Source organism: Antechinus flavipes, chromosome 2 (assembly GCF_016432865.1).
Source record: "Antechinus flavipes isolate AdamAnt ecotype Samford, QLD, Australia chromosome 2, AdamAnt_v2, whole genome shotgun sequence".
Taxonomy (NCBI): domain Eukaryota; kingdom Metazoa; phylum Chordata; class Mammalia; order Dasyuromorphia; family Dasyuridae; genus Antechinus; species Antechinus flavipes.
In genome coordinates, this window is record NC_067399.1 from 652248030 (window position 1) to 652276024 (window position 27995).

General features: G+C 51.6%; 1 protein-coding gene across 1 annotated transcript in view; it reads right to left on the bottom strand.

Moving 5' to 3' along the window:
- Positions 1-15617: 15617 nt before the first annotated feature.
- Positions 15618-27995, bottom strand: part of ETFA (electron transfer flavoprotein subunit alpha) — a 69952-nt gene continuing 57574 nt past the window's right edge. The window contains exons 10-12 of the mRNA XM_051982439.1: positions 21920-21985; positions 20046-20126; positions 15618-15895 (exon numbers count right to left, since the gene is read on the bottom strand). Of these exons, the coding sequence (XP_051838399.1) occupies positions 15857-15895; positions 20046-20126; positions 21920-21985 (186 nt within the window). The 3' untranslated portion in view covers positions 15618-15856. The remainder of the gene's footprint in view (positions 15896-20045; positions 20127-21919; positions 21986-27995) is intronic.

Below are 27995 nucleotides of genomic sequence, written 5' to 3' on the forward strand. Positions count from 1 at the left end.
ATAATACTAATTTTTAGAAACCTAGTTAAAAAGATATTAAGGGGAAGGAGAAAGAGGAAAGGCGTGTCCAGTGCTAATGGATGAAGCTTTCCAAGCAATTGCCCCAAGCGCAAAATTGTCTGTTTAAGCTCCTCGGTGAGATTACTCTTCCCCAAAGCCAGGTCCTTTAGGCAGCTCTAAGTGGGTCACACTGTGGTGTCCAGTCTTAGCTAAAAAACCTGGTCTCCTGACCATGTCTCCCCACTGAAGGAAGACAATTGGCCAGAGCATCTGTGCTGACTCTAAAAGAGGCAGGATTGTATCTAATAATGTGGGTGCTCTCTCCCCTCACTCCATCAGCAAACATTAAGCTCTCAAAATGAGCCAGACCCAGTCCTTTAGGATAGCCATGCTAGGCAGGAGAGAGAACATACAGTCAGTCAATCAGCATTTGTGTAACACCCACTATGTGCCAGACACTGTGCTAAGCTCTGGGAACACAAACAAAGGCAAAAACACCGTCCCTGCCTTCAAGATCAGGTCTAAAGGAGAGACCAGCAAACAAGACAGATTTGGGTCTTAATGAGGACAATTATGGATGGGCTCTGAGGGGCGGCACTGAGACTGAGGAGGGGAAGGCTCTAGCAGGCAGGGGGATTTAGCTGAGACCTGAAGAAAGGCAGACGGCAGAGACCAGGAAGTCAGTACTCCAGGCATAGGGACAGCCAGGGAGAAAGGCCCAGTTGGAGACTCACAAGTGATGAGGTAATTTGGGACGATGGGGCACTAACACCGGGTTGGGGAGTGGGAAAGTCTCCTGCCATGGGTGGTGAGCCTGGAGGGACATGAGGGCTTCTGAGGGCAAGAAGTGAGGAAGCCCAGAAGACAAGCTGAGCAACAGCCTGGAGAGGAGCAGCAACGAAGAGGTGAGTCCGGCTGGTCTGGAGTATGTGGGCAGGAGAGCGGCGTGTAACTGAAGCCGGGCCGTGGAAGGTCTCCCTGAGTGTGACCTGCTGCCCGCCTTCCCCATGGCCAGCTCCCCACAGAACAGAGGAGTCGTGTCCGTCACCAGCGCGTGGGTGACAGAGCCAATAGAGCCACAAGTCACTCCACTTGTGAAGCATCCAGGAAGGATGACAGTGGCGGCCGTCACGATAACACGTCACTGAGACCAGTCACTTGAATGGCCATATTTGTAAATGCAGTAACACCTCGAACTTCCTCTCCTAACACATGCTAGCCAAAAAAGGCTGTTACATCTCACCCTCTGTAGCACTCTTGAGGGGTCAATGGCGGTAGTTCTTTCAATGCTATTGGCTGGAGCCCCTGTTCTGATGTGCTCCCCAACAGCAATCACCCCTTAGTCTCTCCCCCATGTCACGGATGCCTGGTGATGAGTGTCCCAATACCATTTATCCCACTGACATAAATTAGAGATATTTGCTGGAAAGACATCCCAAGTCCAAAATAGCCCCTCATCACAAACCCCAAGAGGACACAACTTGCCCCCCTCCACATTAGCAGAACCCTCTCCTTCTATATTTTGAGTAGGCTCAAACGTGGGGGAGAAGCTACAAATCGTTCACCCCATCAAGTCCACATCTGAATGGAAGTCATTCCCTTGTTTGAAGAACACGGTGCTGGCTGCCTTCCGTCCTCCCCTGGGGCTGTGGCTATCACTGGGCTCCGTTATAATACATTCTGTTACCAGCTCCCATCCTCAGACCTTTTAAGATCCAACAAGGTCCCGTTCCAAAGGAGAGAGGAGTTGGCCCCCATCCCAGACACGGCTTTGCCCGGGGGCCACTAACTGGCATGATGGGCTGGAAAGTGCGCCCTCCCCTTCTCCCGCTGACGTTCCTTTTGTGACCAAGAAAAAAAGAAAGTCAGTTTCCACACTGGGACCTGTCATGTTTTCCCAGTTCTGGCTCCAGCAGTCACAGAAACAGTACCTAGCCAGGAGACAGCCACGGCACCTGTGCATGCTCTGGAGTGGAGAGCCAACTATGGCATCATGACCTAAAACGGGCTCACCTCCAGCTCCTGAAGGTAGGACACAGCGCCCGGGAGCTTAAAAACGGGGCTCTGGCCACTCTCTGCACCGCATAAAAATCAGTCAGTAAGCTTTTAGTGAGTGCCTCCTGGTACCCACATTTAGGAGGCAAGTGTGGTCTCGTGGGCAGAGGATTGGGCTCAGGCAATGAGTATGAAGCACCCACTATGTGCCAAGAACTGTGCTAAGCATGCAGAGGCAAAAAGATCCGGATTCAAATCCTGCCACTGATACTAATCATGAAATCTAAGGCTCAGTTTCCTCATCCGTAAAAGAATAATAATAGTAACTGGATCCTTGCCTTCTGGCCTCGTTATGGGATCCACATAAATGCCAGTTATTATTAGGAGAAAGAGGATTTAAGAAGACCAGGACTTTGTGTGACTTTGGACAAACTTTTTAATTTCTCTTGGCTTCAGCTTCCCCATCTATAAAATGGGAAGAGGTGTCTCAAATGTGGCTTCGAGGTCCCTTCCCACTATAAAATTCTTGATCCCATAGAAGTTTTAAGGATTACCAAGCACTTTATTCCCAACATTTCTGAGAGGTGGGTAAAGCCCATGGGGCAGAAGAGGCGACCCAGGGAGAGGCAGCTTTGTGGAGATATGAGTCAACAGTGTGATATCACTCTGCCATAAAACATAATGGGCTTGGATGCTACATTAACCGTAACCATGAATCCCAGGAGCGATAGGAGGGGATGAACCCTCTGTGTTCTGCCCTGGTCTGACCACACCTGGAGCGTCACATCCCACGTTCTAGGCAAGACAGTGACAGGCTGGAAATCGGCTAGCAACGTGACATAGTGGATGCCGTATCTGATCTAGCAGCTGCCTCAAGTATTTGCAGGGTATTTTTCATGAACCTAAAGGTCAGAATTATGGGTAGGGACTGCAGCTTGGACAAGGCAGATTGCAGGTGTAAGAGAAGATTCTCTAACAAGGAGAACTCTATAAAAGTGGAACCGTCTGCCCCATAAGGCAAGTGTTACTCCTTACTGCAGAATATGGATGTCCACTAGAGTCATAGGATCATGAATCTAGATCTGAAAGAAGTGATTTTCTTGGAATCAGTGATCTTCTAGTCCAGTCTCCCTTTCCCCATTTTATAAATGAGAAAACAGAGAAAGGGATCTTGATTAAAGCTATACAGAGAGTAACTAGCCAAAATAGGATTTGAACTCAGACCCTCAGACTCCAGAACCCAAGATTCTTGTTCAGGGAGATTGGATTGAGATCTTGGGATCAATAGTGGCAATATTCCATTGAATTCTGCTCAGAAAAATACAAGAATTAGCCTGAGAGTCTCCCTAATATCAGACTCACCAAAGTCAGGAACAGACCAGTTCAATCTTGCCTCTGGCACTTAGTAGCCATATAACCACAAGGAAGTTGTTTAAGCCATAGTTATGTCTCTGGCTTAATCCTTCTCATGCAGAGCCACTGCAATCCCCACCGAGGAGATATAATGCTTCTCTGGAGACCACAGAGGCTCTAAAATTCAAGGCACAGGTTCAAATTCTGCCTCTGATGGTATGACCTTGGGCACCTCTCCTTAAAATGAGATGGACTAGACAGTCTTTCAGCAGAGGCATCTTCTAGCTCTAGGCCTATGATCTTAAAGAGATCCTCGATATTATTTTGTTAACTGACTCATATGGCTCTTCAAGGTCTGCAGAACATCACATTTTAACCTCACAACTCCCGGGTGAGATGGGTCCTGGAAATGACAGATGAATAAATGGAAGCTCAGATACTTCCATGACTCCCTTGTGGTTATATGGCTACTAAGTGCCAAAGGCAAGATTGAACTGGTCTCTTCCCGCGTCCCAGCTCAGTGTTCATTAATACAACTCATTCCTTGTTGCTGTTGCTTTCGTGTGGGGACACGTTCAGTACCAAACATGGAAACTGTCAAGTGAGCAAATAAAGGTACCAAAGAGAGATGGAGGCAGATTCCGAGTCCAGTCCCTTTCCCACTGTAACATGCTAATTCTATAAATGCCCAGTCCTGGGGTTATACATGAAACATGTGGCTATGTTTGATAGGTCTTCTTATTTCTCTGGTTCATTATTACATCTACCCAGAAAATTTGGGGATTTCAGTATCTGATAACATGTCCCTCCTACCACTAAAATCTCTGCCTCAAGGGTAGTCACCAGTTCCCCCTTCCAAGCACAGGTGGCTCATAAGGCTCAATAAATACAGGTTTATTTAAAGTTTATATCAGAGATCACAGAAAACACCCACCAGGGAACTCAGCCACTTCCTGTATTTCCTCAGGTAGGGCTCCAGCAGGTTATTTCTCCTACCTAATTCCATTAGCTGGTTGTATAGCATTGCTCCTCTGCTAGCTCTCACCTGTAGCAGTTTAATGTTCCACCTGCATCTCTCCTCTCCCACAATTCTTTTCAGTTTCCAACAGATGGCTCCGGTACTATTTATAACCTTTTGTCTCATAGACTAGCCTGCCAGCAGTCCATGCTTCCTTCAGTTTTCTTCAACTCCCAGAAGATGATGGCTGTTCCCTTTCTTGGGGGACCAGTTTATTTTCTATCTCCAAAACCCTCTGGTTAAATTATATCAGACCTCAAAAACATAGTCCAAGGGATTCTATTTCTAGAGAGACTTCCTCTAGAGTCCTGAGTCTTACAAGCAAGAAGGGACTTCTTACAAGCCAGGGACTCCTGGAGAAATCTTCTTGTGGATCCAACAAGAGGCTGTCTTTCTCCAAAAAGAGATGGTAACATCACAGTTGACTTACTTTCCCTACTAGCACTCAGATAGAATATTTCCCCCATCCCCAATATATGATTAGAGGCTCAGATAATCATTTCTCTTTTGGAGACAAGCGCCAAGGGACAACTCCCTGGGATGGGTCATTCAAATTATGCAAACCTGCTTCCCAAAATAAAATAAGGAAAGGAATAAGGAGGCATCCAAGTACTTTCCCTATCTACTACCTATGGAGAAAAGAAAGCTTTATAGTCTTTATTACAAATGTTTGTAGAATATCTTGTCTACCTCCAGGGAAATTTTAGAATAATTGTGAGAATCAAATAATGTAATTACTGTATTTGTTGAAAATTCTGTTTTGAAAACTGTGGTAAGATTTCTGTTTCATGGGTTGTCACTGTCACTACTAAAGGTGATTCTCTCCATATGTAGCTGCTCTGATGCTCAAATAGCAAACAAAGTCTGTCTTTAGACCCATACTCGTGGTCTTTTGTTTTTTTTACAACTGTCAGGACCCACATTATTCTGGTACCGTTCCTGAGAATTCAAGATCAGACCGGACAAGCACTGTCCCAGAAGCTTACAGAAATGTAAAAATGCCCACAACAAATCCGTCCTGAGATGCTCTGAAGTATCCCAGGAAAATATAAAGAAGGGACTAATGTGGATTCATTAAAGCTCAGTGGGAACAGCCCTGGCCCAGGAATCAGTTCAAATCCTCCCTTACAGGAAGCGCTAAGGATGTTGTCAGCATTCATGTCTCGGACAGATCCTGTGAGTGGACAATGACCCAGATCCAGAACCGAGCAGAGGAAGAAAACAGGTTGCATTACCTGCGGGGAACGGGGTCGGGCTTTTAGGGATGTCGAGCTGCTCCCTGGAATAACAATCCATCAGTATTCTCCTGGTGACGCCACATGGCTACAGTCCACGGAGTAGGATGATGTGCAGAATCAAAAGTGCTTAGAAAGAAATTATGAATACCAAGTGGCCTTGGCCAGGCTTTACTCAGCGTTCAGCTCCCTGGTGGTTCAATATCAGAACAAAATGAGACACACATAAATCATCCGACAGATAAAAAAAGATTCCGTTGGCCACAGCAGGGGAAGGATATTCAGCAAGGCTGAGCACCAAGGACACCAAGGGCTGCGTGAGCCAGGAGAGGTCTTCCTGCCTGGGAGCTGCCCATCATGGTCCAAAAGCCAGGCTGAAAACCTTGCGCTTATTGTAATTCAGATGATCCAGAAAGGATGTCAACCATCCCCTAAGCCTTTATTCCCCTGAACCAAATGCATTGAGGTCGGAGGGACCGCAATACTTTTTAAGGAAAAACCCACCCACACTACATGAGGAGAAGGGAGTTCGAATGTGGCTCCCACTGCATGAAAAATTCAGAAAAAAAGGGGCAGGGAAGGAGCAGGCATCTGTAGTGATGACATAAATACAAGGGCCACCTGATGCCACAAAAAGCACAGCAGATTCTGAGTCATGGAATGACCAGTCCTGATGCTGGAGAACAGTTAGGAAGCAGAAGTGGGGGGCTACAGGTACAGAATGGTGTATATGTTGCCAGATATGATCACTTTGGGGACTGGTTTTGTTTCCCTGTTTTCCTTTGTTATAAGGGAGTATTTAAACGATAGGGGCAGAGAGGAGACAGAAGGAAGGGTCAATATCCAGAAATGACTGTGATGGAAAAGCAACTGCCATCAATAGAACTTGTTTAAAAAAATAACCTAACAAGCCAGAACTGCAAAGGACATTTCAAAGGTTCAAGGAGGGTGTAAACAGGAGGCAGTAGGTTCATTTAGAAAGCCCTCTGCAGCGACTCTTCGGTGTCAGGCACCCCAGTGCTGCCAAGGATGACTCGCACACAAACGGCCAGAGAGACAGCAGAATGTAGAAGAGGAACACCAGGAAGGAATACTGATGAGGCGGCCGAGACAGGCTGGTCCCCGGGCAGGAGACGGCCCGGTTCCCGGTCTGGCTGCACCCGCGGTTCTTCCAGTCTGTGGGAGCGGGCCACCAGGAAGCTGGGCTCCCAAGCCACCTGGAGGATTCTGACAGGGCCGGCCACTCTGGAAGGCAGCTCGGACCCCTACCTGCCACGCCACTAAACGGGATGTTCTTCGGTCTGGTGATTGCCCCAAAGGGCACAGACCTCCAAGGGAAAAGACCCACTTGTACAACGGTACTTACAGCAGCTCCTTCCATGGTCGCAAAGGACCCGCCTGCCGGGGATGGTGGGCAGGGAAAGGGGAGGATTTAATATCATCACACCATCAGAAGTGAGAACCGTGAAGGGTGCAGAGGAACTTGGGAAGAATTGTCTGCACGGTTGCAGTGAAATCAATGGAACCCGCTGGACAGTTTGCACATCCACCATAAACAGTGGGAGTCTCAGAAGTTCTTAGTAGCTTTGAAACTGCACTATTTGTACAAACATACACATGCATATATATATATGCACATAATATATATGTGCACACACATATTCATGTGCATATACATACCTACATATTTGCATATTACAAATTATACATGGTATATAAATACATATATACATTTGTGTTACATACAAATATATTTCTAATATAAATATATGTGTGCACAAATAAATATACATACTTATATAAGTGCACATATACATTTGTGCCACATAGAAATATATATTTAATATAAATATGTATGCACAAGTAAATATATATTTTATAGATATATATAGGTTATATATATACACTTGTATTACATGCAAATACATATTTAATATAAATATATGTGTACACAAATATATGCCTACATGTTTGTGTAGATACAAATTCTATATGTATACATGCACATGTACATTTTGTTACAAATATATTTAATATAAATGTGTGTGCACAAATGTTTTTCTATGTATACAAATATATTTGATGTATGTGTGAGTATACAGATATGTTTGTTTATAAATATGGGTATATTTATTTAGGTGGTAATGAGCTGCTCTATTTTTGCCAGTCCCTCTCCCACCCATCTCTCTCTTCCTTCTCTCTACAACTTCTAAAACGTCTTCCTGGTGGTTTTTAAAAAGTTCTCACCTCTCCCCAATCCTTTCCCCCCATAGAAGTCCTCCTAATTTGTTCTTTGTATTTTGAGTGTTTGTCACAAAATTATATTCATAATTTTAGGAAAATCTTTTCAAAGGCACTTGGAGTTTCCCCAGATAATTATGTTCTCTCATGAGAGCCTTAAGAAATACTGCTTTCTTAAAAAAAAAAAAAAAAAAAAAAAAAAAAAAAGAGGAAGTTTTACGGACCCTTCAGCATGTCTAATGTCATTTTTCCTTCATTATATTATATTACTTTTGAAAGCATAAAACGAGAGGCTGCCCTCCAGGACCCACATGAGCAGAGAGGGAGGCCAGTGGGTCACTGACAGGGCATATGGGGGTCACTCCCAGGTGTCCTTAGGAGCATCCTCTTTGGATGGCTCCTGGTAAGATGGGAAGAACCATGCAGCACAGGAAGCGGAGACGAGTCCCGATCCCACCAGAGGAGAGCCCCCGGGGTCCAAGCATGGGGATCTGAAGCAAGAAAAGGCACAATTCTTATCCCCAGACAAAGAGCTAAGCCAGACTGTGCGGGCGCATGCTGAAAGACTTTGGGCTCCAAGTTCACGATGCTTTTTCCCGGCTTCAGCTTTCTCTATCTGAAGGGTACAGTACAATACAATACCTGTACCCTACCTGAAGGGTACAGAGCCTGCCGTCATGGGAAGGTGACTGCATCCTCCCACCAGGCTTAGCCGGCCCTGCTTCGGGAGGAGAGCCCCGCGTCTCCCCGGGCCAGCAGGGCTGCCCGTCTCGGAGCTCGGGGAGAGCCTGGGAAGGGGAGAGCCGGCCCCCCGGGGAAGGGGAGAGCCGCCCCCCCCAAGAGGAGAGCCGCCCCCGCCCCCGGGAAGGGGAGAGCCGCCCCCCCCAAGAGGAGAGCCGCCCCCGCCCCCGGGAAGGGGAGAGCCGCCCCCCCCAAGGGGAGAGCCGCCCCCCCCAAAGGGAGAGCCGGCCCCCCCCCCACCCCGGGGAAGAGGAGAGCCGGCCCCCGGGACTCTGGCTGTGCCCACCGCGCCCGTTTAGGGAGCCCATTTCTGATGGGGACGCCCAGCCAGGGCAGGGCTGGGCAGGGCTGGGCAGTCAGTCAACAAGCGCCTATTAAGGGCTCACGCTGGGGCAGGGCTGCTCGGGAGACGAGCTTTCCACGTCTGGAGCCGTCCTCCCCTCAGTCCTGGAAAGGGCGTGTCAGTCCACTCCCCGTGGCGCCAGTGGCCGTCCCTCTCACTTCCCTGGCCACAGTAGCTTTCCCCTTCCCCGCCACCATTTTTCTTTTTCACTGTGTTCCTCCTAGGTTTCCCATGACCCTTTTGTGCCACAAAAGGCTCCCATTCTCTCCCACCATATTCGCCTTGTAATTAGAGCTGCAAAGTGGCTTTCCTCCTATGACGGATGAGAACCCTGAGCCCAGGACAGGGAACCTCACACAGAAAGTAGAGTTAGGATTTGAACCCAGGTCCTCTGATTTCACATTCTACCGTGCTCCCCTCTCCATAATGAATGACTTCAGACTTAATTTAAGAAGAAATCAGTTTGGTCTGAATCTATATAGTGCAATGCACAAATCAAACCAAATCAACAAGCATTTATTAAGCACTTGCTGTGTGCAAGCACTTGGGGCTGGGCATCCGAGAGAACATTTTAGAAGAGCTGGTGGTTAAGTGGGGCTTTCCAGCAGAAAGGCAAAGGGGACGAAGGAGGGCTCCAGAAACAGCAGAGACAGGGTAGGTCTGGGTAACGGGCCGGAGAATGGAGAATGGAGAGTGAGACCTTCAGGGATTGAGTCTGGCTCAGATTCACCTCCTTTAGAAAAGCGGGGGATTCCGAGGCTGAATCTGGAGTGTCACATCAAGCCTGCCTCCACTCCCCAAACTCTAAGTCTACATGGGGTCCCCAAAACCCGTCCTCGGTTCTTCTGCCCCCCCCCAGAGTCTCCCTGGGAGCCCCAGGTTCGAGCTTGTCTCTGAAGGAGTCGAGCACAAATGCACCGATAAACTGCACTCGATTCTGCAGCCATGCTCGTCTCCATCGCCCCTTTCTCCAAGTAGGCATAAAGTCTATGGAGGTTCAGGTCCCATCATATTTCACAGACATTAAATGCTCAATATAATCCTAATGAAGTTAGCTTCTTAGGCTCCAATCCTGAAAAAAGTTTGATATCGGCGCCTGGTGCATATTTAATTTAATTACCCAAAGAAAATGATGGAACGTCAGCTGCTGAAATTTATAGCCAGCTGCCAAAGAGATGGCTTTGGCGGGATTTTATGCAAAAATGCCGTCAGCGTGTGGGGGAGCAAACTGTCTATTTATTCTGAAACAAGGAAATTAAATTGACGACCCCACCGATCAATCAGAACGGGGAAAGCCAGAAGGAACAGCTTCAAAATTCTCCAATGACTCCGATTTATGGGGCACCTTTCACCAAAGGTCCCAGAGCCTTCCTAACATCAATTAAGGCTCTTAACTAGGTTGGGATTGTCTCCTCCACCTGCCAAATGAGGGAGCAGAGGAGGCCCCAAGGGAAGCTGGGGGGGGGGGGCAGCTCGCTTTGCGCCACAAAGGAGTTCAACTTCCACAGGGCTTAGTTTCCTTTTCTGTAAAAAAAGATCTTCTGACCAAATAATTTCTAATCTGGCTCACAAGGGGGATCCAGAGGCAAGGCTAGGAATGGGATCCATTCTTGATCCTGAGCTTTGCTGGGGGAAAGGAGAGAGAGACTTGGGTTTTTATTAAGGTCAGCACCCAAGTAGCAACCACTGGGTCTAGGCTGCCTGTGAAACAAGCGGGGCCAGAATGGGATGAATGGCTAAGGCAGGACCAAGGCAGGAGTGGTGAAGGGATTGCAGAGCACTATAGGCATGAAGAACGAGTTTAGCGTGAGAACAGGAGAGACAGAGGGCAGGAGACTGAGCCCAGAGCGGCCTTCAAAGGGCTAGCGGGGGTCCTCACACTACAGCCCACGAGCCAGATGTGGCAGCTGAGGACGATTATCCCCCTCACCCAGGGCTGTGAAGCTTCTTTGTTTAAAGGCCCCCAAAACAAAGTTTTTGTCTTTACTGTAGTCCGACCTCCAACAGTCTGAGGGATAGTGAACTGGCCCCCTATTTAAAAAGTCTGAGGACCCTTGGCCCGTGCTTCAAAGAGGTACAAGACCAAGAGAAAACCAAATTAGAGAGATGGCTGTTTCATGGTGGGCCTGAAGTGAAATGGAGATCTGGAGTGTCATATCTGGCCCCCAGGAGAAGGTGGTACATGCAGGTTAGGTGCACTTCAAAAGGAGAGAGAGGGATAGTGGAAGGATAATGAGAGAGGAATGGTCTAGAGACAGCGAGAGTTGGGAGGAATTTGGCGTCTTCAGAAGAAGGGCTAACAGGAAGGGATGATGGTTGAAAATTTTGTTGACAAGAAAGAAGAGGTTAAGACTCAGGGGTCCTCAAACTTTTTAAATAGGAGTCTGTCCCTCAGCCTGTTGGAGGGCCGGACTATAGTAAAAACAAAAACTTTGTTTTGTGGGCCTTTCAATAAAGAAACTTCACAGCCCTGGGTGAGGGGGATAATCGTCCTCAGCTGCCGCATCTGGCCCAAGGGCCGTAGTTTGAGGACCCCTGGTTAAGTCATGAGTGAACTGGGTTAGAGTGGCCTGGAAAATAGGGAGGGAGATCCAAAGGGTCTCAGGGATCAGCAGGAAGCTGTGGGGAGGGAGACGGGACCAGGACTGAGAAGGAGGGTTAATGTGGCACCTTCCCTTAGCCCTTAACCAGCAGAGGATCTGTGCAGTTAATCTGCCCTAATGTTCAAGATGGGATTTGATTTGACGGGGCCTTCTCCGGGGATATTTGATGGAGATCCTGCACAGAGAGTGCGGCTTCCAGGCAGCGTGGGCCAAGGCTTCCATGGGACACCCGGCTTCCGTGGGATTTTTCCTCCAAATGTACATCTGCCCCCGCCTCGGTTCCCTCACATCACTCCCCAATCCAGTGAGGTTTCCACTGCGCTCCACCTCCAGCCCCGCATGGGGATTGGCTGCAACCCTAACTGGAAACCCATAAAAGCTTCCCCGCCTCTGCCTGTCTGGGTTAACCATGTCCTACCCCGTTACATTTTACACCCACTCTCCAGTTCCTCCTCCTTTTCTCTGCCTCGACTCTGGAACTCTCAGGAACCCACCTCGCGTCTCTTCGGGTTTTTATGAAGTGCATTTCTTGCTCCCACCTGGGGAGTGCAGGTCCTGCGTTCTCTCCAGCTCGCAGGGGGGGAAAGTTAGCACTTATCCAGGATCTCCCCGAGCTGATGCACGATTCGGATTCAAGATCTCCTTGCTGAAGGGAGGAATTTACAGCCAAAGAACCAGAGAATATTATGGAATGCAAAGTGGATAATTGTGATTATAATAAAGTAAAAAGGATTTGTACAAATAAAATCAAAGCTGAGGTTAGAAGGGAAGCAGAAAACTGGGGGGAAAGCCTTTCAGTCTTTCAGATAAAGGCCTCATTTCTAGGCTATAGAAAACAATGACTCAAATTTAGAAGAATACAAGCCCCAATTGATAAATGGTCAAAGGATGTGAACAATTTTCAGACAGAAATTAAAGCCATTTTTCTAGTCATCTGAAAACATACTCCACAGTCACTATTGATTAGAAAAAAGTGAATTAAGACAACTCTGAGGTACCCTACACACCTCTCCGATTGCCTGAGGTGACAGGAAAAGAGAATGACGAATACTGGAGGGGAAGTGGGAAAACTGGGACACCGACAGATTGTGGTGGAGTTGTGAACTGATCCAACCATGTGGAGAGCAGGGTGGAACTCTGCCCAAAGGGCCATCAAACTCTGCACACCCTTTGATCCAGCAGTGTCTCTACCGGGCTTGTATAAGGAAAATGTAGAAATTGTATATTTCTATCTTAAGGAAATCTTAAAGGAGGGAAATGTTTGTGGCGGCCTCTTTGTAGAGGCAGAAGCTGGACAGAGCGGATGCCCATCAGCTGGGGAATGGCTGAATAAGTTGTGGTATGTGAACGTTATGGATATTATTGTTCTGTAAGAAAGGACCAGCAGGAGGATTTCAGAGAGACCTGGAGAGACTGACAGGAACTGATGCTGGGTGAAAGGAGCAGGGCCAGGAGATCCTCGTACACGGCAACAAGAAGACGGTACAATGGGCAATTCCGACGGACGTGGCTCTCTCCAACAACGAGGTGATCCAAGACAATTCCAATAGCTTTGTGATGGAGAGAGCCACCTGCACCCAGAGAGAGGCCTATGAGCCTGAACATGGATCAAAGCATAATATTTTCACCTTTTTTGTGGTTTTCCTTTTTTTCTTTCTGTTTTTGTCCCTTTTGAACTGATTTTTCTTGTGCAACATGACAAATGGGGAGATACATTTAAAAGAACTGCACATGTTTAGCCTCTATTGGAGCACTTGCTGTCGAGGGGAGGGAGAGAAGAGAGGGAATTTAGAACACCAGAATCCGTAAGGGTTTTGTTGAAAACTGTCTTTGCCCGTATATTGAAAAGCAAAAAAGTTTTATAAAAACAGTAAAAGATCTCCCGGCCCGTCCAGCTTCCTGGCCGCTGCATCAGGGTCCGGCTCCTTCCTCAGGCACCGGGACCCTCCTGCTTCTCCTCCGACCCCCTGCTGGCCCCGACCGTCGCTCTGGACGGGCGGAGGCTGCTCTGGCTGGCCCAGCAACCTTCACTCCATACGATCCGCCTGCTCCCTTTGTGGCCCTGACCTGTTTCTCCCACCAGCGGCTCCTCATTTTGCAAACACAAAGCACCAGCAGTCTCCCACGCCCCGGACAGATGAGAGCTTTAAGTTCAATTCAACAAGCATTTATTAGGCGCTTCCTGTGAGCAAGGCACTGTTGTAGGCACTGGGAATACAAGGACAAAAGTGGGACAAACGGTTCCTGCCTCCGCGAGCTTACAGTCTACGGGGGCCACCACATCCAAGTGCCCCTCATGGGGGCAGAGCGGGGAGCCCGGGGCGCAGGAAAAGGCTTTCTGGGGCCCGAAGGCAGGGGGGGGGCAGCGGGCCTGAGGGACGGGGCAGAATTCTGTACTGGAGGCGGAGCTAGGGCTCCCACCCTCCCTGCCGGGCTTTGGGAATGAAGCCGAAGGGAGGTGGGGAAGGGTCCTAAATAACGTTAATAATAAAGGCTTTGCAATCCGACTGCCTGTGGCCTTCCCACCCGCCTTGGAGAGCAGGGGTCATCGTCCCAGCTCCCAGACGAGAACACTGAGGCCCAGAGGCTGCGCCTAGATCCGAGGCAGGATCTGAACTCTGGCCTTGCCCTCTAGGGCCCCCAAAGCCGGGGTTGGTGGTTTAGCCGTGAGCAGAGGGAGCCACGGAACCGTCGGCTCTGGGGGACGCATCAGTGGAGAAAGGAGAAAGCAGCCGGGAGCGTGAGCCAGCGATGGAGGAAATGAGAGGCAGAGGGGCTGGGGACCGGCCTGGAGGAGCATCCGGGGACCGGGCCCAAGCCCATCACAGGCGGCGGCAGCCCCGGGGCCTGGAGGCCACATGGTGATGTCCGAGCCAGGTCCTGCCCCCCGACTCTTAGGTTAAAGCTGGAGGGGAGACTCGGGGCTTCGAGGTGTGGGGATGGGGGGGGACATCTGGAGGATTCTCTGACTCCACAAAGGGGCTTTACTGGGATGGCCCACGAGGGAGGGAGCACAGGAGCCTGGGGCAGCCTCGGGCAAGTGAGGTTGTGAATGGTGGCAGAGACCAGGGGCTGACAGAGGGGCCGCTAACGCACAGCCCTGGCACTGGGGAGCGGACAGCAAGGCAGGCTCCGGAGAGCAGGCGGTAGAGAAATGGCGGGGAGGGGCCCGGACAGGAGAGGGCCCACCTGGGCCTGGACCTGTAGGGACTGGGGGGGTAGGGGGGTGGGGTCAGGGGGTCCAGAGCAGGGGGCTGCCAAAATAACCAAGGCCCCGCTCTTCGTGGGAGCTGCAGAACACCCCTTAGGGGAGCAAGAAGCCACTGCCTTCTCCGAACAACGTTTTAAACATTCATGAAGCACCAAAATACCCGAGCCCAGCAGCGGCCCACAGGACTCCGGCTGCTCCCACTCCTGAGCGGGCATAGAGGGTTCTTAGCTGGCAAGACGCTAACCCAAGGTGCCCAAGTCCTCAGTCCATCCTCAGAGCCGGGGTGGGCTTCGGGGACGAGCTGTGCCCTCCTCAGCCCTTTCTCCCTTGGTGCTGCCCCGTGCCATCCAGAGCCCTGTTCTGCCTGGCACCCGCTGACTCAGACCAGTCCTGGGCCTCAGTTTCCCCATCTGCAGACTGGAAATAATAAAACCCTCCCATTGCAGAACAGGTCATCAGCCCAACACGAACCATGACCGTGCCGGCCGGCCTGGAACCTGTGACGTCCCGGGGGCCTCAGAGGGCAACTGCCCGGGGCAGCGGGGTGAACTTACATGCCGCCCAGGCCTGGCACCGCCCTGTCCCAGAGCAGCTGAGCCATGTTCGGAGAGAGCAGGGAGGCGCACCGTGAGGTCCCAGCAACACGACTAAGGTCAGAGCAATGACTCCAGGGGCCTGCAGACAGGGCTGGGGAGTGCGTGAGTGTGCGTGTGTGTGTGTGAGTGTGTGAGAGTCTGTGTGTGAGCACGTGTGTACATGGGGCGGGGGGACGTGGACATATGGCCCCGACCATTAAGCAAAGCCAGCCGTCCCCTTGCCCATCTCCCAAAGGCTCAGGTCGGACTTCTCGAAAGCCAAAGCCTGAAAGGCGTCTCAGTGCCAGGCTGAATTATTATCGGTTTTATTGGAGAATTAGAAAACATTCAAAATTGATGAGGTTTGGAACCAAGAATGAACAGAAAACGTGGGTCTTCCCACCAAAGACATTCTGGCACCTCGGAGAATTTAAAAAATTGTCTGAAATCGGCTGTCCCAGCTTCCCGCGGCACCTGCCCTGCTGATGGATTCTGTGATCTGGGGTAACTGCCTCTCAAACAGTGACCTCCGGCAGCTCCGTCATTTCTTCTTCAGGATCTCGGTCATCTCAGGAACGACCTGCAAAAAAAACCCAACGGGAGCTCAGGGCCGGCAGGCGAGGTGGCCGGTGTCCCCAGAGCCCAGGGCAGGGCCCCGCTGCGCGCCCCTTCCCAGCCAGGACAGAGCCACCCGGGGAAGGGGCAGCAGCGCGGGACTCCCGGGCTCTGCCAGACCAAGAGGCTGGAGGAGAAATCGTGCGCAAGAAGCACTTCCTCTCTAGGCCGTGTCCGCGCAGAGACCGCCCAGGGCACATCCACACTCCGGCTTTCCCTCAGCTTGCACTAGCCGGACCTCAAGGCTGCAGCCCCGGAGCCTTCCCTGATCCTCCCAGGCAGCACTCGCAGCTATCAGAAGCGATGACTCAGTGCTGCAAACACTTATTAAGCACCTGCTGCATGCCAAACCCTCACAGATCACCAAAAAAAACCTACAATCAAAGTTCAAGAAAGGGGGGTGAGGGAAGGCCTCAGGGAGGAGGCGCCCTCTGCACGAGTGGGCCAAGGCAGGGGGATAAGGGCTGGAAGGGTGTCCCTCCCTGGCACGTGCCCCCACCCGCGCCCCTGGAGGATAAGCGAGCTGGCAGGCTGGGGAGCGGAGGCCAAAAAGGAGGCACAGGGAGGACCGGCAGAGAAGGCCCCTCGGGCTCCCAAACTGCCGGCTGACTGGGGGTGCTGGGGCCCCTTCCTGGCCCGGAGGAGAGGCCACGCGCCAGGCACTGCCCCATGACACTCGTGGGAGGGATGCTGCTCGTTCCAAAACTAAGTGATGGCAGTGACCTGTCGGCCCTGGACACCTTAAAGACAGCCCCCCCTGCACGCCCCGACCGAACAAACCTGAGAGAAAGCACCAAACCCAAGGCACCTCCTCCAGCTCCGGGAGCCGAGACTCAGAAATGAGCTCCCGCCGACCCCAGGAGGCCAGAACTCGCCTTCTCTGACCCCAAAAGCAGCTCCATCACCCGGTGACCTCAGGCGGCCCTTCAGACAAGGCTCCACGTCACCACTGACCTCGCACGCTGCTCTGGGTGCAGAAGGCCGAGCGGAAAGGGCCCCAGAGGGGAAACGTCTGGTCCCAGGCCATGCAAGCAGCAGGGCCTGGGCCTGAAACCAGACCTTTGGGCTGCCAAGCCCGGCACTCACGGCCTCCGGCTGCCAGGGACCATCGGGCAGAAGGCCCCGGCCCGCCATGGAGCCCGCTGCTGCAACCCGAGGCGTCTGGGTCTGGGGGCTCCACGGCGGGCCTGGCACAGGGAGGAGCCGGGGGCAGGGGGGGCCTGGGACGCAGCCTGGCGGCTCCCTGACTATCAGTTACCTTGTCACTGTGAGGGCTGTGGCCGCCCCGGCTCACAGAGATCCCCACTGAACTCGCTCCCGGTGAGGAGGCTTCTCAATTATTGAAGAGAGCTGCATTTCCACCAGGTGGAAGTAATGCGTTCGTACAAAATTTATTAAGAAAATTGTCGACATGTTGTTTGTTGCAAATGTCGCTTTGTCTCCGGCTTCCTGGAAGGCCCGCCTTGGCGCGCGCTGGCCGGCGCTCACTCCGGGAGGGCACTAAGTGCTGGCACAGCTTCTGGGGATGGGCTGGGGGCTCCTTTGGAGCAATCCCACGGCCCGACGCAGATCCCCCTGCAGGTGCTGGTGCCCGAGGCTGGCACGGCTTCATGGTGAGCGCGGAGCCCCTTCTGTAAAAGCACACGCGTGTGCACACGTGTGTGCATATATGTGCATGTACATGTGCATGTGCAGACACTAACTTGTTTTCCTCTGCCTCTCCTGGATGGGCGTTACTAGAACCAGGGGAGCTGTGCCCCGCCAACTTGGGGAAAAGAAAATGATACTGAAATTCATCATTTAAAAGGCATTTTTAAAAGCCCAAACCCCTCTGGGTGCCGAGAGGCGGTGCCGGACGGGTGCGGGTCCCTCTGGCCCCACTCACCCCCGTTTCCGTATCTGAAAACTGCACCACGAGGCGCGACCTTCTCCTGGGTTAGTGTGAGCGAGCGCGCCACGAATGTGGCTGTGCTGGAGAAGTGACAGCTCCCGGGATCGACTGATCTTCTTATCATTTAAACGGTCTTGGCGGGCGTGGGGGGGGGAGAAGGGGGGGGGGGGGGTTCCACCAGCCAAGCAAGAGTCAGTTGCCAACCAGAACCCCCCATAGGAGGTTCCGTGCCCACTGTTACCGGCTTCTGAGGACAGATTCTGGCCCAGTCCCAGCAGGCTCTCGGAGCCCTTAGGCCTCTTGTCCCTGTCTACAAAAGGAGAGAGCCGCAAACAATGCAGTCCCTCCAGAGTAAGTATCCGGGGGCTGGGGGGGAGGGGGAGGGTCTCGTGGTGCTTTTAAGTAGAACCGGCCCGGTTCAGTTATGGAAACTGCTTTCCAGCCAAGCTGCTTGTGCGCGGTGTCCCTCGGGCCCGGGAGCCAGAGTGGGCTTGCAGGCAGGGCCGACTGCGGGTGGGCCAAGCTCGGAGTCCTCGCCGCAGGCCTGTGCTTTTCCCAAACAACAAGTGTCCGCCATGAAAGCAAAAGTGACTCCCCGGGGGCGCTCACTCCGGGGGGGCCGGAGGAAGTCTCCCGGGATCGGGCTCACAGGAAAGGGGGGGCACACAAGGGCCAGCAAAGCTCTGGGGCCCTCCAAGCTGAGGGGTAGGAGCGCATCCCCCTGAGGAAAAGTCCTCTTTGCTCCCATGCTGTGGATTCAAACTCAGGCTCGCCATGGTCTGCGAAGTCTCCCTCTGCCCTCATCTGGAGACCCCAGCAGTGACCCCCACGGGCCGGAAGGTGGGGCCCAACAGCCCAGTCCTCTCCCTGCAGCTGGGGATGGAGGGGGCGCGTCTGCCTGCCAGCCTCAGCCGCGCTGCGACCCCATTTACACATTCAAACAGGCTGCGTCCATCAGGAGTCTCCATGGCGGCCCTTGGCCCTCAGCGCTGCCCAAGCACGACCCACACAGGCACACCCCGGGCTGTCAGAGCGCCGACGCTCCCGGGGCTGCTTGCCCCTCATAGCCCAGGCGGAGGGAGGCTCCCGGGGGCCGGCATTTTGGCTCAGCAATCTCAGCACGGGCACGATGCCGGCGTTCATGACCCCACTGAGGACGCACAGATGACGCGAGGTCACCTCGGCCCTCCCAAGGCCTCCACAGGCCTACTCCAAGCCCTGCCCGCCCTTGCACTGCAGAGTGAGCAGCAATCAATGTCTGATTTTTTCCATCTCTTTTTTCCAGGAATGAACCCAAATGTCTCCTAATCCTCTACTCTGACAACTTCACTTTACCCAAAAAAGAACAAAAAACCTTGCAGAGAAAAGCAAAAAGCTCATGACTCCAACGCTTGTGGAACAGCACGACCAGGAGCCAAGCAGGGCCGGCAGCCCCTCACTCACACACGGGCCAAGGCCCACCAGCTCTGGCCGAGGCGCCACCAGGAGCCCACGGCCAAGTGACCGCCCAAGAGCGTGGCCACCCAGCCTTCGTCCTGACCAAAGCTTCTTCCTGCATCAAAGGCCTGCTGTCAGCCAGCAGTTACTGAACCACAGAAGGCAGCCCCCGGCCTGGCCAAGCAGGTGGCAGTGGGCGGCGTCAGGAGTTGCGAGTGCGCGATGACCAGACACCTACAGAGGGACAGTCGCCTGTCCATGGCGGTGTGCTCCCGGAGGGCGATGGGTGGCACGGGGTCCCAGGGCACCCCCCCCCCAGAGCCCTACTCCAGCAAGGCTGGTGCCCGAGCTCTGAAGGCCTCAGCTCCACGCCGCACTCGGCCCGATGAGCGCCCTGAAGAGCTGACTACTCCTGAATGGGGTCTCCCAGTACGGCAGCGGGAGGTAAGGAGACTGGGGCTCTGCCGCCAGTGGGGGGTGATTCAGGGGGACTGCTCCCTCTGTCCCCCCGCCCAACATGGTCTGAAGTCAATGACTCCTACGGCCCACTCCAGCTCTCGTGGTCTGTCAGCTTCCTGCAGGGCAGAAGCCGAAGTCTGCCCTGTCCCAGTGCTCTGCCCAGAGCACGCCGGCCCCTCAATGAAAACACTCTGGGAAAAGCAAGTCTGCTGTGAACATTTCGTGGGGTTCTGCCAGCCCCGCAGCCCGACGTGGAGACGTCCCACCCCGGGAGACGCCCCCTCCACAGCGAGACAAGGAAAGCTGCCTCTCCCTCAAGGCCACTCACCTTAAATAAATCCGCGACGATTCCCAGATCTGCCACCTGGAAAATCGGGGCCTCTGGGTCCTTGTTAATGGCCACGATCGTCTGTAAGACAAAAGAAGAGCAAGCCCGGCTTGACCGCGCATCTCACTCAGGGAGGGCCAGGGAGAGGCCGGGGGAGCCGCCTGCCTCTTATCTCGGGGCCTTCTCCTTCCCGCAGAGGGCAGAGTGTGGGGTCAGGAAGCCTTGGCTGTAACTCTGTCCCCTCTCCCACCCCCAGCTGTAGCTCGGCCCTGGGCAGGGCCTCCCAGAGCTCTGGTGGGATGGGATCCCCCGCAGGATTGTCTCTGGGACTCCCCGTCAGCAAGGTGCTGCTGGGGAGCCCAGGGAGGGGAGGAGGCAGCGGGTCCTGCTCCAACAGCTCCCAGAGTCGCTTCCCACCTCACGGGCACTCTGCGGCCCTCGAGGTTTCTGATTCACTCCCATCCTCCACAAAATGGGGACCTGTCCCCTCCCGGGCATCTGTCCCCTCCTGGGCATCTGTTCCTGGGGATGCCGTCTTTGCCCCCTTTTCTGAAACAGGGACATCTGAGCTGCTTTTTCAGTTGCTTTTTCCTTTCACAATTGTCTCATCGTTAAAATAGCAAATAACTAAGGCACCTGATGACTCACTAAGATCAGTCTAACTTTTCCAGAATAAAAGGTTATTCTTTCGCCCTCCACAACTGTTCATAATTCTCATTATAAACCAGAGTTTTGTCTGAAGTGAAGCACAACTCTGGAAAGACTGCCCGGTCTGCGACACTTTACAGACTAAACGTCTTTGACAGGACTCATCCCCTGCAGTCAATTCCTAGCAAACCTGTACGTGTGTCGCTTATCATCGAGCAAGAGCGCTGCCCGTGAACGGGCACAGACTCCCCTCGCTAGTCAGAGCCATCCCAGGGCATCTCTCCTTCCCATGTCACACCCAGAGGCAATTGTGTCGCCCCCCTTTGACCAGAACACCGACACGTCAATGTTGCTTTGTGAAAGACCGAGGGCGCACTGAGGGCCCAGACCGAGGGCCGCACGGGGCCTTCTAAAGCTTGCTGACACTTTCGGCCTCCGTGGGAGCAGGCGAGTGCACATGTGTCGGCGTCACTGACTCCGAGAGACTCGGCCCATAATCCAAATACGCCTGGTTATGCATGGATTAGCGCATCATGTTCCGGAAGGGAGGACATCCGCAGCCCAGTCCTTCTCCCCCCTCCCCCCGCCGGACACGAGCTGGGCAGTGAGTTAAAGAGAAGTTCTTCCTCTCCAATCCTTCTCGGAGCACCTGACCCTGAGCTACAGATTGGGGCCCCAAAGGCCTCTGTGGGCGGGTTAAGGCAGGAAGGAGGGAGGGTCCCACCAGGGAGTCAGAAAGGCCATCACACTGTCTGATCTTAAAATGCGGGTGACGTAGCCAAGCCCAGGGGTGTTGGGGAACTCGCAGAAGGCGCAGAGAACACCTTGGAAACCACCAAGGGCTGGACCCGGCCTGTCATCAGCAGGAAGTGCGTGCGCCCCTTGTCTACGCCCTAAGGGCAGGAGCTCCTCTCTGCCCAGCCCGGGGGCCCGGCTTCATGAGAACGGGCTCAAACGCTTCCATCCTGCAGAAGGCAGGAAGCGGGTCCTCCAGTCTAGAACAGGGTCTGGGGGCGCAGCCTCATGTCAGACAGACACACGGTACTTCAAGCCTGGCTCTCTCTACTGCTCCGAGTTGTGTCTCAAAGCAACGCGTCTCAAACATCAACCACTCACACAAGCCACTGAGAACCCTGCCATGGGAGACCCGCCCTCGGAGACCCGCCCTCAGAGACCCGCCCCCGGAGACCCGCCCCCTTCCCGGAGGTCAGCGCCCCATCACTTACCTTGCTGTCCTTCATCCCCGCGAGGTGCTGGATGGCTCCTGATATGCCCACGGCGATGTACAGCTCCTGTAACAAACGGTGGCAGCGTTAATCACACTGACCCAATGAGACCTTTTCAAAAGCCCAGAACTCCCACTAATACTTAGTCCCCACAGTTCTCTCTTTGGAAGCAGATGGCTCTTCCCATCACAAATCTATTAGAAGATTAGCTCATTGTTGAAGAGCCAAGTCCATCACAATTGATCATCACATCATCTTCTTGTTGCCGTGTACAATGACCTCCTGGTTCTGCTCACTTCACTCAGAATCAGCTCATGTAAGCCTCTCCAGGCCTTTCTGAAATCATCCTGCTGATTACTGCTGAGCAATAATATTCCATACCATTCATGTACCATAATTTATTCAGCCATTCTCCAATGATGGGCATCCCCTCAGCTTCCAGTTTCTGACCACTACAAAGAGACCTGCCACAGACACTTTAGCACATGTGGGTCACAAGGCCATATTTTAAGCTCCAGATTTACAACCATATTTCAACTGTACCAACAACGTGGGTGTGAAGGAGAAGATGCATCTAACACATAGTAACTAAACTAAGTTATCGAAAGATATTGGACTCCTGCCACAGTGTGAGAGGCACATAAGGGTGGCTCCAAACCATGGCGGTTTATTATAAGTTAAAGGCTAAGGAACCTCCATTATCTGACAAACAGATGAGCAGCCTCCCCTGGCAGCTCGCTCTGCACTGTGCCATGACCCACTGCAGCAGGAGAGAATTTGAAATCATGAAGCTTTAGAGAAGGATGTGCCGACTCCCTCATGTGATCCTTTTCAACTACATCTACCTACCTGAGGATGTGAGGGGAGTCTCTCCTATTCAAGGGGCCTCCAATTTCCATGCCTAAAATGACTCTGGAAGGTTTCTCCCTCCCATTCATAATAACTTTGACATACATAATTTTTCTCCTGTGTACTGTGGGCATATCAGTGGGTTTGAGCTTTGGAAAGCCAATGATTCTAGGAGTCCCAGGACACTGGGGAACCACTTTGTTATAAAAGGAAACAGACAATCCTGAAAAGAATTAACTTCCTATGTTGTTACTCCCCCAAATCCCTCTAAAGTCAGTAATAGCAACTGCTGTCTGAAGGAACAGTAAGCTACCCCTCAATGGAGAGAGAGAGAGAGAGAGAGAGAGAGAGAGAGAGAGAGAGAGAGAGAAATAGATGAGAAGCGGGGAAGGGAGAGAAGGAAGGAGGGAGAAGGAGAGGGAGGGAACAGAGAGAGAAGGGAGAGAGAGAGGGAAAGAGGGAGAGAGGGAGAGAAGGAGGAAGGGAGAGGGAGGGGAAGAGGAGGGAGGGAGAGAGAAAGAAGAGAAGAGAGGAGAAGAGAGGAGAGGAGAGGAGAGGAGAGGGAGGGAGATAAGGAGGAAAGGAGAAAGGGACAAAGGGAGGAAGAAGAAGAGGGAGAGGGAGAAAAAAGATGGAGGAAGGGAGAGGGAGAAGAGGGGAGAGAGAGAAGGGGGAAAGAGGGGAAAGAGAGGAAAGAGAGAGAGAGAGAGAGAGAGAGAGAGAGAGAGAGAGAGAGAGAGAGAGAGAGAGAAAGAGAGAGAGGAAAAGGAAGGAGTGTGTGTTCAAGAAGCCTTCCTCTAAGGCTCCCTGGGGCACAAAGGTCAATCAGTTAATCAATCAATAAATATTTGCTAATGAGGACTTGATGTTCTCCAGGCTGTGAAGAGCACAAGCTAGAAGATGTCATAATGCTACAAAGGTACTGAGGGTGGTCGAGTTTTGCTGAGTGCTGGGAGGCATTTTCGGGGGAGGAGGACCTCAGGGAAGCAGACCCCAAGAAGACTTATCCATAGTCGATTCACCAAGCATTTATTAAACACTGAGGGTGTGCCGGGCAATACAGTAAATACACAAATGATAGGAAAGACATGAGCAGACTGGACAGGAGGTCATCTGAGAGGGCAAAGCAGCAGCGGAGGACGGGCCTCCAGGCGAGATTTCTGAGGAGTCCGAAGTCAGGGAAACTAAAGCAGAGTGGTGATGAGGGGCGGCCGGCCCACAGGCGTGAAGATAGCAGGGGTGTCTCCCAGGGGCACATGGACACACATAACGAATCTCACCAACCAGAGTTAGTCTTTAAAAGCAATTTTAAAAATCAAGCATAACCTAAGAGAGGCGCTTTCATATATTTTTAATCCTCAAACTCATCATATTTAAAAGTTCCTCCATTCATTTCCTGCTAATTCACTCTGACATCAAACACTCACAGAGCGGGAAATGGCCATTCTGGACAACATAAATGAATCAAGGCTGCGTGTTCCACAAAGATCCGGGCCCTTGTGGACCTTTCAACAGGTCTCAGAGACTCAAAGGGTCAATTTCCAGTTTGCTGTTTGAAAATAAGCTATTCCACAAATATTTAAGCCCAGCCCCACCCCCGGTAAGTGCTGAAATGGCAGATTCTGGACAGACGAACCCTCCCAAGCTTTCAGGGGAAAGGAGGAGAGCATCGGGTCTTTCAAACACATTCAGGCAATTAGCTCCCAACTCCAGATGATTTGCTTATGGTTCAAAAAGCATTTCTGTTGTCCAATAATAATAATTAGCATTTACACAGCACTCTGCAAATGCTAATTTATGGAGCACTTTAGACGCGGCTTCATAAACCTAAGCAGACAATCCCTGCCCGGAGGAGCTTACCTCCTAAATCAGACACAGAGTAAGAGCTTGTGGAGAAAATGAGAGAGTGGCTGGAGTGGAGAACAACAATTAAGGCTTCAAAAGGAGGTGGGATTAAAGGAAACAATCAGGAGGAAGAGGGGATCCTGGGGGTCTTAGTGGGGATAAAGAAGAGGAGGCAAAGGTATGGGGGAGGGAAGAGAAGCGAGCAGGAAGAAGAGGAGGACCAAGAAGGGAGGCTCTCAGCTCAGCTCCCAGCCCACACTCAGGAATTACTCAGGAGGATCCCTGGCTAGGAGAGTCTGGAGCTTTTCTCCACAAGAGTTATCAAAAGGACTAGAAAAATGCAGTCATGGAAATGTGATTTCTTCTCTTAAAACCTTTCATTGTTCAGTGGAAAGGCCTTTGGCACAGGGAGTGGCTAAGGGCAAAGGTGGGTAAATCCGAAATCTTTGCCTTCTCTTAAGAACAAAGATCCCAGTCTGCCCTGCTCTTGCCCTATAGGCAATGATGTTCTTCTAATATTGTTTCTCTGGTTTGGTTTCTCATAAGCATCCTTAGCAAAAAGAAAAGTCAACAGTACTTGGATGGGTTCTCGTTCAGTCTTCCCAAACCAGACTCACCTAAAGAATGAGAGCGGGAGGGGGACGTTCTTGGGGGAGGAGCTTCCCCTTAATCCCGGGCCGCTCTGGCAAGTCCCCTCACAAAGAAAGAGTTAGCTTGGGAGCCGGCTCCCGCCCACCCTCCTCCTGGACATGTTGTTTTTAGCCGCTGTGTTTGTCTTAGATCCAAGATACTGGGGAGCAGGCGCCACAGAGAGCCTCCCAGTAAGCACACGGCGGTTAATTGTGACAGCGAGGGGCTGACGGCAGATCTGGAGAGAGATTGATGTGAGTCCTGTGTGTCCAGAGCCTTCTGAGAGCCGGCTCGAAGCAAGATCAATGAGGCCGTTTTAAGCTCAGTGGGACAAAGAACAGAAAAGGAAAATCAGCAACACGAGTTTAGCGAGTCAGCCGAAGGCCCGGCCTCAGAGGAGAGCAGGGTCTCCGTCTCTAGGAGAGACAGGAGGGCAAAAGCCCTCCCACGAGCCCCTTCCCTCCCCTCACATGGGTGCAGGAAACTCTAAAAGCCACAACAACCAAGGACACTCTTCCTTCCGACCCATCCTCTCGAGGACCATTTTGCCAAATGAGTTAAAAAGCAGAGCTGGTTCCGACCAGCTGGTCCAAGGAGCCGACACCGCCTCTGGGCCCTGATCCTCCTGCTGACCTTCTCCGCCCAAATCCCACCTTCAGAGGAAGCCCATCCTCCTGAAGGCCGGAGCCTTTGTCTTGGACACAGCCTGCTTGTCCGGTTTTCTGTTTGACTGTGAGATTCTGAAGGGCAGAGGCTGTTTGGCCTTCCTATCTCTAGCACTTAGCACAGTGCCTGGCACACAGTGGTGTTTAATAAATGCTTACTGACTAGTTAATCTGACAAGTACTTCAGCTCTCCTAAGTTTCATTTGATGAAGCTCTAAACAAAGATAATACCTCTACAGGAAAGAGGAGTTATGGCTGTTACTTATTTATTTATTTATTTATTTATTTTTGGCTGTTACTTCTTAAAAGTCATTTTGGTGGGGGAGCTAGATGGTGCAGTGGAGAGAGCACTAGTCCTGGAGTCAGGAGGACCTGAGTTCAAATCTCAGACATTTAACACTTCCTGGCTGTGTGACCCTGGGTAAGTCACTCAACCCTAGTTGCCTCAGCAACAACAACAACAAAGTCATTTGTTAAAATGTTTGCTTTATAAAACCTGTTTAAGAGAACATGCAGAGAACCACAGGGTCTGAAATGCAGCGACGAGTGTCTCCCCAACAACATACCTAAGCACACCTTCCTCCTTCTAGGAGAGAACTGAGCGGGGTGGGTGGGACGCTATTGCAGGAGTGCCACAGAGCACGGAGGGCAGACACAGGGGTCTGAAAGTGGCCTGAAGTTCACTGAACAGATTCACAACAGTCATTTCTGGACTCAGCACTGCTCAGGGTCCGGAGCAACTCTAGACCAGGGGACAATTCAGTCTAGAAGATGAGGCGTTAAAGTTGTTAAAATGGGAGCAACTCAATGCACAAACTAAAGCAGCATCGTCTCTCCATAGAAGGTGCTGTTCCTGTCATCTTCCTGATTAACAAGAGCATATACATCCACTGCAAATGACAGCTGCCAAGGTGCTTTCCTTCGAGGGCAGGGAGGGAGGCAGCGCGAGCGCATCTACTACTCCCGCTCAGGGGAAGCCAGAGACATGGACAGGTGAAGGACCTGATCTAGGCGCCTGGTGCAAAGCCTCTTAAACCGTGGGTTGTGACCCCACCGGGGGTCGTGTAACTGAATGTGGAGGACCATGAAAAACTTGGCAATAGCAAAAGATATCCAATGTTCCACCAAGATTTAATTCTTTATGTAAAAATAAACAAGGACATCCATCTTGTTAGTATGCAAACTCATTTTCATTTTAATAAATGGTAAGATTATAGATCTATGTTATATACTAAAGAATTGTTTTAAAATAAATTTATGATGTATTATCAGTAAACATTTGATTTGGATACCTATTGTATACCTGGAGGCAGGTAAAAATTTCTCAGGCAAAAGTTTAAAAAGTCCTGGCCTAGAGTGAGAGTCTCCTAACTTCAAGGGCAATGTTCTTTCTCTGCTATCATGCCCTCACTGCTTGGCAGAAACAAGAAAAACCAAGTTTCTTTCAAGACTCCCAAAGTAAAAATAATTACGGATCAGGATCCTGGGCCACAGTCTCAGAAATAATGGGCAGAAGAGTGTTACAGCCAGGATGGGATGTTAGCAGAACTTAAAATGAGTTCTCCTATTATTTTACAGAGGCATAAAATGGCACGACCTCAAATAGTAATTGTTACTGCTGAAACATGATATGTATACCCAGGACAAATGCCAGGTTAGGAGTTAAATGCTGTAATTTATCCCAACAAATAAATGAATGAGCCCCTCTGTGAAACAGATTAACCCAACTATATTTTCTAATTACTGCACTCCTGCCATACCTTAATATTATGAAAATATTTCATCCTGCTGCTCAGGCCACGCCATTTTTCCCATTGGTTAAATGTGTTTTTTCAGCTTTCTTCTTTGGGGGAAGGAGCCCCAGTGACACAGAGGGCGTGCAAGCAGACCTGTGGAAGGACGGCCATGGGAAGTAGTGGGCTGGGGCTGCAGAAGACCCCCATTCCCTATTCTGATCCTCAGTCAGGCCCTTATCTCTCTGGACTCCATTTCGTCATTGGTTAAAGAAGGGAGAAGATGAGAGTGTCTAAGATCCCTTCCAGCTCAACTGAGGAAACAATGATCTTTTCTAGATCAGTCTAGAGCAC